The sequence below is a fragment of the Megalopta genalis genome, chromosome 10 (genome assembly GCF_051020955.1).
Source record: "Megalopta genalis isolate 19385.01 chromosome 10, iyMegGena1_principal, whole genome shotgun sequence".
Taxonomy (NCBI): Eukaryota; Metazoa; Arthropoda; class Insecta; order Hymenoptera; family Halictidae; genus Megalopta; species Megalopta genalis.
This window is the reverse complement of record NC_135022.1, coordinates 9,266,787-9,283,288: the sequence shown is the minus strand read 5'-3', so window position 1 is coordinate 9,283,288 and position 16,502 is coordinate 9,266,787. Positions and strand designations below refer to the sequence as shown.

The window sequence follows — 16,502 nt, the reverse complement described above, 5'->3', positions numbered from 1 at the left end:
CACTGGCGGCCGGCGCGGCGCGTCTCGCGAAACAATTTCGCTCGTGCTTGGAAAACGGAACGAGATTTCTGTATTTAACAAACGCCATCCGCGAGTCGAAAGTTCGCCCTATCGCGTGGAACAATTCGATTTCCTCCCGCGTATTTTGTTCTTTGAGTAAATTGAAAAATATCCGCGGAACTTTTTTTGGGAACATTTTGGGTGCTCTGATATTATTTCAATTGGATATTTAGTACTCTAGCATCGATGACACAATTCGTGGACCAATATTAATAACATCGCCGCGACTCGAAATTTTCGAATTCTCGCGGATCGGCCCCGAAATTCCGCGGCGGAGCGAACGATATTTCGGGATTGTGCACAAACCTGAAAATCAGGTTTCGGTCCGAAACCGTTTAGTTTTCTCAGATTCAACCTGTTTCAATTTAATGGCTTCGCGTGTCGTCACGAGCGCGTAACATTCGCGACGTCCGATCGCATTTTGCACTAAAATGGACAATTTGGGAGGAGGAGATGCGATTGATCGAGCCTCGCGGCTCGTTTCTATAGTTCTTGGCAATCTGTGATTATAAAAACGAGTGCAATGCTCGAATAATCGCGTCTCCTCTTTCAAAATTGTTCATTATCGTGCGCAATCTGTACGCGAATCAGGGAGAAATTGACTGTATGTACTTCGATCATCGTTTTCGACAGCGAGGAAACAATTATCTCGTCGTCGAATAACCTGTCGCGAAAATTACACGGATGTTAAAGAACACGATTTATTGCTTTCTAGCTTCGCCACGATGCGCTTCGATGTGCAAATGCAATCTCGAATTGTGCAACTCGTAAGTACGCATCGTTTACACAGTTGTTCGCGCTGAGATGCTGCTAATGCGACATTACGTAAACAAATTGAATTAGGGAAACACGGATGATGCTCAAACGATGCTCAAACGAAGCTCGAACGATTCCCAAACGATACTCGAACGAAATTCAACGAATACTCGATACGACAGGAACCTAAACGACTTCGTAATATTATTAATAAAAGAAAAAATACATTTTAATACAACCTATGTTCTTTGCAATTAGCTTAGACAATTTTTATCTCGCACAAAAATCCGCGGTCTAACTATCGCCCGCGTTCTCTCGCCGGTTTCTCGAAACGAATTCGAGTGCCGCGCGAACGTTCGAAACGCGTTAAACAAAAGTTAAACAAAAGAACGTTGGAAAAATCGTCGGAAAAGTACGAAACCGCAACGACGGCCCTGAAACAAAAAGAAAAGCAAAAAGGAACGATGTGACTCACGAAAAAAAAAGTGAAAGGTCGCCGTCGGTTCGACCGAATCCGAACGGCGCCTATCTTTATCGAAATCGAAAGGTGCAGCATCCCACTTCTCCGGACACGTCGAGCACGTCGCGTTCTGAAAATCGGTACCGAAAGGCGTCGGTGCCGTCGTAAGGTGGGGATCCGTCCGGCGATTCGTCGATACGAATCGATGATTTTTCATTTGACGCCGCGACGGCGACGTCGAACGAAGTCACCGAGTGAATAACACACGTGACAGCCAGCGAACCGGGTGCCGGTGAAGAAGTTCGTTCGTTCTCATTTTGTCGCATGCTTTCCGAAACGGATTCTCCGTATCCCTAATTACCGAGAGAGAGAGAGAGAGAGAGAGAGAGAGAGAGAGAGAGGCTCGTCGGTGCGACGAGAAGCGTCGAGTTCGTTCGTTCGTGTTGCAAGATTTGTGAAAAGTGTTCAACGTTCGTAACAATGTGCAGAATCCGCGTCGGCGACTCGGATCCGAACGACTCCGGCTCTCGTTTCCGACACGCGGAATTTCTGGACCCGCGTTGCACGCGATCCGCTTCCGAAAAGTCCGCGCGCGACTCGCGGCCGAGGATTTTGCGCCACTTTCGTCGACGACGACACCGATTCCGACGAATCGGCGAACTCGAGAGGCGCCTCGAAATCGAACGATACTCTTCCGAGATCGCCGAGCGACGGGATATTTCGAAGCTTCTTGCGAATTTAACACGGTTAAAGTCGATCGCGTAAATACAACGGCGAGAGAGAGTGTTCGGACACCTTTCTAAACGCGATAAATTTTTTCAAACTGAACCGAGTGACTCGAATTCTTCTTTTTTTTAGACGGGACTGGTTTACGGACGATCGGCTAAATGCTTCTTTTTCGATTTTGCTATTACTTGGAAAGAAATAAAGAGAACTCTCGTTTTTTAACTTTTTATAAAAAATACCTCGCGGAGATCTCCGTGACTTATATACGTGCTGAAAATTGCACCAGAATCAGTCGTTAGGAGTTATAACGAATTAAAGATGATGAAAGTCGCAGTTTCGTCGCGGTTTTCACCAAAAACCGGAAGAAATCTGCAGTTCTTTAATAATTATCGGCTCGGACAAAAAAGATAAAAAAGTCGAGAGTTTCTTATATTTTCTTGTCATACCAGGTAATAGCAAAATTAACATTTTAGCGCCTTGAACATTTAAAAGAAATTCAAGTCATTTAACGCAGTTTTAAAAAAACAAATCATCGCATTCCAAAAACTGAACGAATACTCTGTCAGGGGTTGTCAATCATCGTCTAATAGCCCAGTCCCTCTGCCGCCTAAAAAACAATTCAAGCCACTTAGGCCAGTTTTAAGAAAAGTTATTACGTTTCAGAAAAGTTGTAACACGATCCTTCGGACTTAAGCGACATTTCAGTATTAATTAAGCAGATTTCTGGAAAGCAACGCGTTCGGAGGTCCGAGTCGTTCGATCGTTTCGTCGACGATCGTCTTCGCGGTTTCCTCTATAGATCCGCGGTGAACGTAGAATGACAACAATCCGGGCGTAAACAGAACAACGGTGGCAAACAACAATTCGCCGACGATATATCGAGCGATAATCTGTCGCGGTGCCAGTGCCGGAGGAATAAAATGGAGAGTCGGATCGAAGATAAGAGTTTCGTCGAAAGGAGGCGGACGACCACCTTGGATGAGTGTTCCCGAATAATTGGAGTGAACGGGAACGCTCGGTATAATAGAGACACGTTCAGGCGTCTTTTTTCGGATCAGGTGAGTGGGCATTTAACGAGAAAACGATTTCGAAACGAGCACGATCCATTAAAACCGCCGAGAGAAAGAGACGTTCACCAGCGCGTTTCGACGAGATTCGCTTCTGGATTTTTGATTTCCTGTAGCCACTGTGAAATTCTTGTAGAGTTTCGCTTCCCGATCAGGGGAAACCCGAATTCGAAAACCGAATTGCTCCGTCGCCCTCGGTTTCTCGAAAAGAAACGTGCTTTCGTAATTTGAACGTGCTTTCAAAATTTTCGACAAAAATTAGGCATTGCGTGAAAAGTAAAAACGTTAGACAGTTCTAATCGGTGTTAAAAGATAGAGGAGAGTTTTCCGAATATAATGGCATGCAATTTATTAACCCTTAGGGAACCAAAACTATTTATTTCCAGTTTACACACTGCCAAGTCCAGACTGTTTTTCAGACGAAGAGAAATTTTTTACTGAAAATTTTTCTATCAATTTTTGCCAAGTGGACAAAAACGCGTGCGGCCTAGCATTGACCTGGTGGAAAATGACATCTTTACGATCGACCAATTCTGCTCGCTTTTCCTTGACCGCTGCATTCAATTTGTCCAGTTGCTAACGTTCACGGATAATAAAAAATAACATAATAATAATAATAATAATAATAATACTTAGTTGCCAAGCCAATATAATAAACGAGATGCAAAGCTCTAAAAATCGGATCGAAACAAGGTCGCGATTCCATTGAAAGTAAATAACAAGGAGGTGAGATCGTCGTCGACTAGGCTCTAGAGAGCCTGCGGAACGACCTAAGGGAGAAGCGGAGGCAGAGCAGCGACGGGATCGCGGCAAATAGCAAGGGAATCTATCGAGGGTCACCGATATCGATCAAGGTGGCGGATCGCCCGGGGCGAAAAAGCGTTCTCGTGCCTCGGGCGTCTTTGATACTCGGAACTCAGAATTCGATCGCGGTCGCGAGCCTGTCTATATACCCGGCCTTGAATCGAGAGCCGATCGTTCGCCGGCGTTTGCCTAAAACAAATTCCTCGCGCTCGTTACAGCGATAGGGTGATTGCTATAAAAATAATACAGTAATGTTCTCCCTTATATACCGACGCTCAGATTGTCCACTAAAATGGAGAATTCGGGAAGAGGAGATACGTTTGTTCTCGAGCCTCGCGGTTCATTTTTATAGTCACGAATTGTCGACAACTATAAAAACGAGCAGCTTCGAGGCTCGGATAATCGTATCTCCTCTTCCCAAATTGTCAATTTCAGTGGACAATCTGAGCGTCAGTTAGGGAGACATTACTGTACGCTCTCTTCTTTTCACGATTTCAGGCATTGTTGGAGAGATTGTTCGCCCTGTTCGATCATGACGATTCGAAGACGTTGAAGCAGGACGAGTGGATCGAATTTGTAAAGAGCAGACTATCGTAAGAAATATTTAATCGTCGAAAAGTATTATACAACGGAACGTTCCGAGCTACGATCGAGAACGGTATTAATAATAGCGGACGATGTGTTACCAGGAATAAAAGGCACAGTTTCATCGACCAATTCGATAGCGTCGTGTACAACGTGTGCGGCGATGATTCTATTAACTTCGCCAGCTTTCAACGAATATTTGCTACCAAAGAGGTAAATCGACGATCCGCGAGCTAACGCGTGATCCGTGTAGAATCGGTAGCATGAATTTTACGCTATAGCAAAGCGAACGATCGTTGTTTTCACTTCTCTCTCCCATGAAATATCGATTTATTATTTTTTAATCTATTTCTTCATTTTTTTATTTTTCTATTTCGAAAATAGATTCACTCTCAGGAATCTCAATGTATTATTTTGTAATAATATAATAATATAATAATATAATTATATAATTTGTAATATATATAATAATAATAAATAGGAAAATCTACTTCTTTATTTTTTCATTTTTCTATTTTGAAAATTTACTATTTATCATCGTTATTTATATCAAAAATAATACATTGAGATTCCTGAGAGTTTAACCGGAACTTACATTTTACACAATGATTTCGAAAAATTGAATCTGTCGTCCAAGAAATTAAATGAAACCTGCTCTACACAGAGACAGACTTCGCGAGCCCAATTACAAGAAATTATAAGAAACGATAGAAAATGTTGAATTTCTTCTTGTCCGGAGTCTTTCTCCGCAGGTGGTGGACAAACTGTTCCGCCTAATCGACGAAGAGAATGCGAACCACGTGTCGTCCGATCAAATTATGGATTTTATTGCCAACATAAGCGACAGAAGGTGATTCGAATTTCGTTATCGTTGCCTCGTGGGAACCTATTATTATCATCGAAAGCTATTATCTTTCGAAATGCTTCCGCAGACCACGCGCCGGCTTCGACAAGACCAGCTTGGAATGGTTGGAGAAGATTTTCAAGCAGATGGTGGGCAACGAGAAGGAGATAAAGCGCGAGGAATTTAACAAAATTGTCACGTCGAAGAACGTAAGACACGTATACCATGTTAAAAACCTTTAGACAAATCCTTTTCTATGAGATGGTTTTCTAAAGCGGGGTTAATCGACGCGTAAAAAAATAGATCGTGTCCCAACAATTTTAGGCAGAAATTTCAGGCAGTTTGCATTTCGAATTTATCCGTTAACCCGTTGATTAGAGCAACGAAACTCAACAAAAATCGAACAATTGCGACGAGAATACACGCGAGAACTTTTCTCCTTCAGCCGTTCTTCACGGACAGAGCGTTCGAAATATTTGACAAGGACAACTCCGGAGCCATATCTCTCCAGGAGTTTCTGGACGCGATGCACCAATTCGCTGGGAAAAGTCCCGACGACAAAATCAACTTTCTATTCAAAGTCTACGATATCGACGGTAAGACGCGCATCTAGAATGGAGGGTGTTGCAAAAATCGCTCGCAGTCGAGAACCGAGAGATTCCCGAGGTCGTTCGAAGCAACTTTTTCCTTTGCAAAAATTCCCTTCGAGGCTTCGTTCGCGAGTTATCGAAGAAAAACCGCTGACCAATCGGAGGCGAGCACGGCTGGCGCGAGGCGGCCTAGTCAGCGAGCGGTCGCCGCCCAGCTCCGCCGATTGGCTCGGCCGCCCAGTGCCGCCTCGTGCGCCAGTCGAGCTCGCCTCTGATTGGTCACCGTTTTTCGTCGATAACTCGCGAACGAAGGCTCGAAGGAAATTTTTGTAAAGGGAAAAGTTACTTCGAATGACCTCGGGAACCTCAATGTTTCTTTAATTTATTTTTTCGGTGCGATCTTTGGGAACGATCGATTGCGAAAAGGCGACGGATTGATACAACTGCGCGAATTGGAGCACGTGATGAGAGCCTGCATGGAGGAGAACGGAATGGAGTTCAGCGACGAACAAATCAAAGAGTTAACGATAGCGTTGTTCGAGGACGCCGATCAGGCTAACCGTGGTGCAATCACGTACGAGGCGCTCAAAAATCAATTGCAGAAGCACGAGGGATTGTTGGAGAACCTGTCGATCAGGTGACCAAACTTTTGTTTGCCAGTCGTCGCGGGACCCGTCGGTTTCTACAGGGTGTCCCATAATTATGTCAACACTCGGACAGGGGTGATTCTTGAGATCATCCGAACGACCCCAGGAATCACCCCTTTCCGGGCATTGACATAATTACGGGACACCCTGTACAGCGCCGCGTCGATCCGACGAGAAAATAAAATTAAAAACAGAAATTCGATCGCAGCATCGACCGATGGCTGGTCCCGCCGAAGCCGAAAGTAACGCAGAGATCGTTGTTGGGATCGTTCGCGTCGTTGCGGCCGTACCAGCTGACGAGACCGTACATGAAGAACAATTACGTCTACCTCGCTTTCATCTGCTCCCTCGTCTTCGTTAACGCGGCTCTGTTCGTCTCGCGATTGTACGCCTACAGGCACTCGAACGGCTACGTCATGCTCGCACGTGCTTGCGGTAAGAGAACACCGATCGCCGTTTGTTCGCGCTTCGTCAAACGTTTCTCATCCGAACGTTTCCACGCAGGCCAATGTTTGAACTTCAACTGCAGCTTCATCCTGGTCCTTATGCTACGCCAGTGCATCACCTTTCTACGGACTCACGGTTTCAATTCGGTGCTGCCGCTGGACCAGCACATCTACCTTCACAAAGTCACAGGAGTCCTGATCGGCGTCTTCGGCGTCACGCACACGCTGATGCATCTTCTGAATTTTGGTACGTCCGTTGTTTTCGTCCAAGATCGCTCGAAGTCAATCTGGAATATGTTAACGCTTGCGTGTTCAACGAATGAGTTTGTTTCAGGCACCGTGGTGGTGAGCGACGAGGTGCTCAATTATCAAAATTATACCCTAAACGAATGGCTGTTCACGAGCCGTCCAGGACTGTTCGGCCTCGTACACGGCTACGCAAATCCTACCGGGATCATTCTCGTCGTCATCCTCGCCATCATGACGCTTTCTTCGATGCCCTTCGTTCGCCGCGGCGGATGCTTCGAGGTTGGATATCTCGTCGCGATTTCATCTGAAATTTGTTTGTCGCCTATCTTTTACAATTGATCACCGACAAAGAGCGGTTTCGAGGATATACAAATGATCATTGCCGGTTTTCTCGTAAGACGCAATGTAAATTGCGGCACGAATCATCTGTTCCGTAAAATCTTAATTTAGCGCCACTGCAAATCGTTGAAACCAGTGCACGAATTACCGATCGCGAACATTGTTTTTGAAACGTCAGATGGCGCCACCATACGCTTCTGGGAACTTAATATAAATAAATAAGTAAATATAATATAATATAATAATATAATATAATATAATATAATAATATAATATAATATAATATAATAATATAATAATATAATATAATATAATATAATAATAATATAATATAATAATATAATATAATATAATATAATCTAAGTAAATTTGTCTACCAGTTTGAGCGTTTTGCCACCGCGCGTAATGGCGCTATTTTTATATTTTCAGGGGCAGATAATTCTTACTGGAATTTACATCGTGTCTTATGAGAATAGCGGCAAGAATCATCCGTTCGCGATATTTGCAGTGACAAATAACCCTTTTTCGTATGATACAGATGCAGGAGAGTTTTCTGGACATTTCTATATCGTCGAAATACTTGTTTAACACCAAAATTTGCAAATTTTATACTGCCTTTTTTCTAGAAAATGTTGGATACCTAATATCAACTTCAGACTTAAACTTGCCTTATGTTTGTCAAAGTAATAACAAAAACAGTTAAATTAATATCCGATCGCACAGATATTTTATTGGTCGCATTTGCTCTACATACCGTTCTGGATATTAACGATTCTCCACGGGCCGAACTTTTGGAAATGGTTCATCGGGCCAGGAACATTGTACCTGATCGAAAGGGTTCACCGAATCGCCTGGTCACGATCCGAACTCGGAAAAACCTACATAAGCTCGGGCCTGTTGCTGCCGTCGAAGGTGACACACTTGGTCATCAAACGACCGCTTCATTTCGATTTTCGACCTGGTGATTACGTTTTCGTGAACGTGCCAGCCATTGCTCGGTACGAATGGCACCCTTTTACCATTAGCAGCGCGCCGGAACAGGAAGGTGAGACGCGTTCGAAATTAGCGCGAGTTCGAAATTAACGATCTCCGACGAAAGCCTTGCGTGGAAGATTAGATCGAACGTTTATATTATATATATATGATAATATAATATAATAACATTTATCTATAATATATATAAATAATATATTTCTATATATTATAGATAAATGTTATTTAGGTGAATTTAATGCGCGTATTTATTAACATTATTTTTAAACAGATTACACATGTATAAATGTTATTTAAGTGAATTTAATGCACGTATTTATTAATATTATCTTTAACAGATTACATATGGCTTCATATCCGAGCGGTGGGCGAATGGACGAACAGCCTTTATTCGTACTTTGAGAGAGAACAAGTGAAACTTCAAGGAGGCGGCGTATATCCGGAAGAGTGTTGCGATAACAAAAGTGTTTCCAAAAATATGTGAGGCCGTAGAATTTATTTTATCTCGCTTTAGAAAATCTGATATGTTATCTCGAATAGTTCACTACAATTGTTTCTCGTAGATATTTAAACAATAGACAAGATGTAAGCCCAAACATGAAGACACCTTCGCGGTCTTGGAAGAATTGTCAAGGTCTCGACAATCCCACGTTTGTCTCCGATAATAGCAGCGAAAATTTTTCGCCGCGCAGTACAAATGGTGAACGGCAAACCGATTACTATTGTCTAATTAATTATTACAATTGACTGGTTACGGTAATATCTCTCTAATTGACGTCCAGATTGCGCAGAAAAATGGACAATTTGGGAAGAGATACGATTATTCGAGCGGTTTATTTTTATAGTTATAAATTGTCCACAATTATAAAAGGCTCGAATAATCGTATCTCCTCTTCCAAAATTGTCCATTTTAGTGGACAATCTATGCGTCAGTAAGAGAGACATTACTGTACTTTCAATTTACAGCATTTTTATTCGATTTAATTATCTAATCGAAGATATATAGTATAAATAATTAAAAATACGTATAATAATATAAATATATATATATAATATATAATAATATAGTATAATAATATGAATATATATAATAATATAAAAATACGTATAAATATTTAAAAACTATCGCATGTATATATTTACGTAGATATACCAGATAGTAGTAAATTTACCAGTAATAAATTTTCCAAAGAAGGAAGGCTTCATCGTTTGTTGTTGCATAGCAAGATGCCATTGGAGAAATCGTTCTCGGTGCCCGATATGCAAACGAGAAGAAAAACGAGAGACAGATTAATGGTGTAAGTCGTCCACTTTTTTTTATTAACGCTGTATCGATCCGAAATATTCTGTGAATTTTATTTTCTATTGTTACAGTAGTAACATTTCAACGCTGCTTTGCTATCTAATGAAATAAATGATATTCTCATTCGTGAAAAACTTGGTCAGAATTTTTACTTCATAATTCGTGTCGAAGATAAAAGTACATATTTGTTTCCTTCTACAGAATTTTCGGCAAAATAGTTCGACTAAAACTATTATCGATAAAGCAAAAGTCGAAGTATCATTATTTTTTAGTATAATAAATTAAAAGGAACTTTGCATGATTTGTGCCTGACAGACTTCGCGATTATACGAGATCCGAATCGGAGAGGAACTTCAACGAGAGCCAGCTGCTAGGTGCACAACTGAAGTCTCTGGAGCAAGCTTATTTGAGTCCTCAGAATAAGAATATTGCTCAAAGTTTCCGCTATATGAGAACTAAGCCGACGATAATTGCTTTCAAGACTCCGAGTTTAGAGAATAACGTGTACAAAGTAGGATCTTCGACGAGCAACGGCTGTAAGAGAACTTTCTTCTAGCAATTAAATAATAATAAATAACTGCTAAATAATATTATATATATTATATATAATTAACTGTTAAATAATATTTATATTATAAAACAGCGACCTTTGAAGTAAATGTGGACGAATACAAGTGCTCGGCCACGAAATTGGTCGCGTCGCAAAAAGCAGCGGAAGAAGGTAGATTAAAGTTAAGATTAGAGGAAACGTTAAACGGAAGTCCAGAAGACGCCAAATCTGATGTTGCCTCGTTGAATTATTTAGGGAAGCCATTGGAGGTAAACAATTTGTTCAAATGTTACGACTCGAAAGAATGCTAACATGCGATTATAAAATTCGGTGCTTTTATAAATTGTCTTTTGAGAAGGAATCACTTTTTAGACTGCTCTAAGGAATAATCTCTTTAGAATGAAAATAATAAATGACCATGGTGTTCGACTATGCGTCAATTTATAAAAGCCAAAGAGTAAGGGCATTGTAATGATTGTTTAGATTTTCCTCGATGGTCCATATGGCGCTCCTGCCAGTCACATATTCCAAGCACAACATGCTGTATTAATTGCAACCGGAATCGGAGTCACACCTTTCGCGTCAATATTACAGTCTATCATGCACCGTTATTGGAAAGCCAGACACACGTGCCCAAAATGCACATTTTCATGGGCCAGCGATATTCCGTCCACTGTGATGCACCTGAGAAAGGTATAATAATATAATTTTATAATAATATAATATAATTTTCTTTTATCTGAAAACGATGAAAGACCTTTAATCAATTTACGAAGCCCGTATCCATCAACTTAGACGACTATTAATTTTAACAAAACTAAAAAATTGTCCTTTATTATAGGTAGACTTCTTCTGGATCAATAGAGATCAGAGGTCTTTCGAGTGGTTTGTAAATTTGCTGTCTCAGTTAGAAATGGAACAAGCAGAACTTGGCGATGCCATGGAACGTTTTCTTGAGATGCATATGTACATTACCAGCGCGTTGCAGAAAAATGACATGAAGGCTGTCGGTTTGCAGCTAGCTATGGATTTACTTCATCAAATGGTAAAATATCACAGTGTACAATGCATGTTTATACTTTATTTTATGTGATATTTTTCAAGAAACTCTCGTAGAAGAAATTATTATTTTATACGAGAAATTTTTTTTACGTTCTGTGTTTGTTTCAAATTTTGTTAGGAAAAGCGAGATCTCATAACAGGTTTGAAAACGAGAACGAACGCTGGTCGTCCAAACTGGGATAAGGTTTTCAAGCAGCTTCAAGACAAGAAAAAGGGAAAAGTGACGGTGTTCTATTGTGGTCCGCCGCAACTTGCGAAAATTCTACGCTACAAATGCGGCCAATTTGGTTTCAACTTCAAAAAGGAATCTTTCTAGATTTTCCAAGACCGTAGAATTCGTGTGAACACGTTCGTCGCACCATATTTTATATCGGTTACTTATCTGGTATAAGTAACAAGACTCGTTGATCGTTGTTTTAGAAAAATACGTTGCGCAACATGTAAACGAGATTTAAGTTGTTTTTTCCTTCGGGTATCTCTAACCGAATGATAATCTGTGGAACACTTATAATTACGCAATGTGTATTTTACCTTGATTCATTTCATGTTATTTACAATTCTAATTGCTTCGTGTATTAACCATATCGACACCAATATAGCAAGAAATTCCACTTGACGATCCGTCATAACTAGAACAATTTTTTCAGTGCGATATTAAATATTTTGACGCGTCCGTTCATTCGGAACCAACCAACGATCTTCCGATTAATTTCTCATGTGTGATAACTTCTTACGTAACTCGTGTGCGGCTACTTTCATATCCCAAATATTTTTCTAGAACGATACTTACATATTAATATTTAGCTATTGCATCGGATCGAGGGTCGAGAGATAATCTAATAGAAATGAACAGAAGTTTAAAATTACACTTCATTTATTTAAAGAGTAATGTACAGATATAACAGTTCTCCAGAATAATGACTAGATATCTCTTTGTTTACAGAAAAGCTATTAATACCGCTCACCATTTTTATCGCCTTAAACTATGTAAGTTCTCTTAACAAGGCATGTTAAATTTCTTGGCAATCTATACCAACCATTGGAATGTACATAAATACGATCTCATAAATATGATAATAAAATTTAAGTAATTCGCCTACGCAAGAGTGTTCACCAACATAGACGCTTTGTTGCAGTATGTAATATTAACTTCGCAAGGATGTTGGTACCAAGGTTCCCCATCGATTTGCATGGCATATGATTTCAGTAACTTCATCTGTACGTTGCAAAACATTTATTTATTTATAGAATGTACTGTTATAGCGTATAATAATAAATGCCAATTAAAATAACGTGAACGAAAGAGTTTAGTGTTTTTAGTAACAGTTAAAATACCTTTATAGATTTAGCTTGGCCGATTCGATAAGGCTGAGAAAGTCCCACTTGAAGCTGGGCCATATGGAAAGACGAGTAAAGTCCAACTACCTCCAATTTTTCATCGTTAAAACTTTGCTTTCCGTGTTCGTCGCGAACTTTTCGGCAAGAAGAAAGAACAGATTTGATTTGCTTCATTTTTTTCCAATTTCATACGTAAAAAAATTATAAATCTGTACCTGAATTCCAAAGATTAACGCCTGCGCCCCAAGAAGGTATATTCGAGACCACGATGCCCTCGATAGCGGGCAATTCCATTTTAACGTCATCTAAATACAGTTCTATATGCTTCTCAAGATCTTTGCATTCCCTTTCCACCACTTGTTGTGTACCAAAACATAGGTATAGTAGCTATTGAAAACATCAAAGTATGAATTTTTTATGACAAATTATAAATTACTGAAAATGAAATGTGTTACCTTATTGAATAATCTACTGCTATAAAAGTAAAATCGGCTCTCCCTTGTGCGATGAAACTGTAACGTTACTTGCGCATCAACTCCTATACCCAGATAATTATACATATGAAATTGCTGATGCGAACCGCGTAGTCCCAATCCACCATATGGTTTCACCGTCACAGTCCACCTAATAAATTATTAAGGGAAATGTAAGTATACAATGTTATCTATTTATATTTATGCATATTCAATATTCTTCGGACACCTATCAAGTTGCACTTCTCGTGCTGCTTGTATTTCCTGTAATATATGCGCAGGGTCTCTGTACAGATCGTGTTCCTTTCCCCATCCTAATACCCTGGACAAGTCGTTTCCTGTTCCCAGAGGAATAATTGCCACAGATGGATCTGGCTAGATAAAATAAAAGTTTAATGTAAAGTATAGTAAATTCACAGTTTCGAATATATTACCTCTAATTGAAGTTTGTGAATAGCATTTAATAACCAGGCTATCGTGCCGTCTCCACCTGCTACGAGAACAATGCATTTCACTTTTCCTATTAAGCGACACCATTCAAGAGCAACAACGGGATCACGTTCCGATAAATCAACAACTTGTGCAGGATTCAGTAACCTTCTAAATAAAGACAAGATTTCTCCTCCATCTTTATTGCCAGATTTCTTGTTCGCTGTGAAAGAAATTCCATAAATGACGCTACAATTATTTAAAAAATTACTTTAGACATGCACTATATCGTTTGTTCGGTATAATTTTATGTTTTAACGTTAACCTACCAACTACTATAAGAGGTCTCCAATTAGGCCATTCCGGTGGTATAACCGTACGAAGTTGTAATCTTCGTCTCACGGCATTGCGTTGATTTACAACTTCTAAGCTGCTCGGTGGAATTATCAACAATTTAAATTTACCAAAGTCGCATATCTGCAAATACGATACACAAATTACTTATATAAATTAGTATATGAGCTACATAAAAATATAGAATATACTTCAGGGAGTTTAGGTTTACAATCTTCATGAACAGATCTTTGACACCAGCAACACCACGAATCTGTTAGCCCAGGTTCCATGTCGCATTCCTCGTTACATACGTCACATGTAGTAGACAGTGGCAAGTTACCTGAAACAAAAAACAACAAGTTCCATCAAACTTATAACAATAGGATGGGTCGATAACAATTACTACTAAAAATAATGCTAACTTCAAAAAAAATTTATAAGGTGACAATTTTAATTATTATCACACGCATTTTGTAGTATTATATATACAAAACAAGTAAAAAAGAGACATACCCTTCACCCAATGGTGCTTCATTGGCTCGTTTGTATTTAAACGAATAACTTTACACTTCAATTGCTTGTCTGCAATCTTCACACAACTAGGATCCACATATACGCCACAGCAATCACACATCAACCCATCAACATTTAATAACAAATTTTCACATATGCTACAATAATATGCCTATAGGAAAAAGATTTCATAAATATATATCGTTCTTTTAACATTCTGACGTTGCATAAGAACATTGAATTTCTTCTAATGCAAACGGCATTACCTATGACATATTTATATCTGCGGTGACGACATTGATTATATTACATTCATAAAAATTCTATTATTTACATTTTGTAATCCACAAAGAAACAGTTAATTTTCTCATGTACATACATATTAAAAATAGATGGAGACTGTGCCAATCGAAGTTTAATCTAATTTTTAGTAAAAATTGTGTTATCACAACATATTTAACGTAATAAAACTATGCATACCTTAGTTTCTTTTCTCAGAGATTTCCAATTATGCTGTTTGGTAACATCTCGTATATGAATATGAGGTTCTCCTATAAGGTATCGGAAGAAGTATAATGTAAATATAAAAAATAGCATGGTAGACAATGTAGGTAAAACAATGGTACTAAGTTCTTCTTCTAACATTGCTCGATTAAAGTTTGATTCTTTCAGGAAAGATGACAGATCTCTGCAAAATAAATGGATCCCACAGAATGACGCAAGAAAACTGTCCTAACATAGTAAAATCGTAAAACACATCACTGATTCTTTAAATTAATATTTAAATCGGAAATTCATTTTACTAACCTTCTATCATTTATGAAATTGACGATGTATTAGGACACCGATTGTATTAAATGACCGTGCAGGAAAGCTTGAAACACATTTAGCTAGTGAAATAGATTCCTGTGTCGCAGAAAATGCATTTTATTTACATAAATCACAGATAAAAAATGAATGAATAAGTATTGTTTACCTTCTCTGTCTTCAACTTTAAGACGCTTCAATCATATTTGTCACAAAGGTACCCGGATAAAGAATGATTTAAGAGGTAAGTAAGTACTAGTTTTAATGTTTGACAGCTGACATTACAATTATAGTTATTCACGTACATCTGTGTTAGTGTACACCGCTCATTCGATTCGTCTTTTTATTGTGCGTTCAAGTTCAAATATAAGAGACAGGGTTCGATAATTATTTTGAACTGTGATACATATTCCACTTCTAATTTAATATGTGTCTCCTCATTCTGCCAATCAAAATTCACAGTGACTGCTAGTGACATCTTTAATTATTGTGTACACGTACGTATGGATTACCGTCAGTCGAATTTGGCTATCAGTTCGAGCGTTTTGCCGCTATCCCAATTGGCGCTGTGCGGACATCGAAAGGAGCTTCATTTTTTTCTCCACAAGAGATGCCACATATGCGCAACGCAGGACCGCTTGAAAGAAGGAAAAGAAAGAAAAGGAAACATTAATTATTAAGACAAAATTAGGACATAAAAAAATGTAAACCAGGGATACTGTTCAGGAGAATCTACTGTGTCGATATGGTATATACAAAAAAATAACAACATTGCGAAAGACGATAATTGCTGTTTGAAGTTTGGTTAATTATGGTGTAAACTAATTATATTTTACGTTGTTGTCGTTTGGTTTTTTTACAATACACGTGCAGCATTATTTTCTTGAACAATTATATGCCTTTGATTTAGATCATTTTGCCGCAATTAATGTTTTTAGGCGATCAACAAAAGACTAATATAATGAAATAAAAATAAACGATAGCCAACAATAAACGAATATACGCAAGAAATTACTACGCAACGCGAGATAGGAGATTAAGTAAGTAGTGGAAATCGTGTGTTACCGTAGATTAGACCATATGGTTTAATTAAGATGTGCATATATATATATAATAATATAATAC

The 16,502-nt window shown here is 39.1% G+C and overlaps 2 protein-coding genes and 1 long non-coding RNA gene across 4 annotated transcripts; 1 reads left to right on the top strand and 2 right to left on the bottom strand.

The window, feature by feature from the left end:
* Positions 1–1,498: 1,498 nt before the first annotated feature.
* Nox (NADPH oxidase) lies at positions 1,499–12,784 on the top strand. Of its 2 annotated transcripts, XM_033474583.2 has the most exons (20): positions 1,499–1,576; positions 2,666–3,060; positions 4,372–4,466; positions 4,563–4,671; positions 5,211–5,308; positions 5,391–5,511; positions 5,748–5,898; positions 6,319–6,529; positions 6,748–6,974; positions 7,044–7,232; positions 7,320–7,513; positions 8,297–8,618; positions 8,905–9,046; positions 9,130–9,266; positions 9,714–9,864; positions 10,185–10,405; positions 10,513–10,688; positions 10,903–11,112; positions 11,261–11,464; positions 11,600–12,784. In XM_033474583.2, the coding sequence occupies exons 2-20, from the start codon at positions 2,923–2,925 to the stop codon at positions 11,795–11,797; spliced, it is 3,294 nt and encodes a 1,097-aa protein (XP_033330474.2). In that variant the 5' UTR covers positions 1,499–1,576; positions 2,666–2,922; the 3' UTR covers positions 11,798–12,784. The 2 variants fall into 2 exon arrangements, with proteins under 2 accessions (XP_033330474.2, XP_076380919.1); XM_076524804.1 differs by lacking the exon at positions 1,499–1,576 and having other exon boundaries at positions 2,233–3,060.
* LOC117222725 (uncharacterized) lies at positions 10,451–12,141 on the bottom strand. Its single transcript, XR_004490747.2, has 2 exons — positions 12,013–12,141; positions 10,451–11,103 (listed from the first exon to the last, which is right to left on the bottom strand). It is a non-coding gene; the product is annotated as an uncharacterized LOC117222725 (long non-coding RNA).
* On the bottom strand, positions 12,338–15,824 carry Dgkepsilon (diacylglycerol kinase epsilon). The gene is made up of 12 exons (XM_033474584.2): positions 15,547–15,824; positions 15,378–15,476; positions 15,051–15,258; positions 14,571–14,742; positions 14,267–14,397; positions 14,051–14,198; positions 13,727–13,944; positions 13,522–13,667; positions 13,275–13,443; positions 13,035–13,206; positions 12,817–12,953; positions 12,338–12,697 (listed from the first exon to the last, which is right to left on the bottom strand). The coding sequence occupies exons 3-12, from the start codon at positions 15,213–15,215 to the stop codon at positions 12,578–12,580; spliced, it is 1,578 nt and encodes a 525-aa protein (XP_033330475.2). The 5' UTR covers positions 15,216–15,258; positions 15,378–15,476; positions 15,547–15,824; the 3' UTR covers positions 12,338–12,577.
* Between the last annotated feature and the right edge of the window lie 678 nt (positions 15,825–16,502).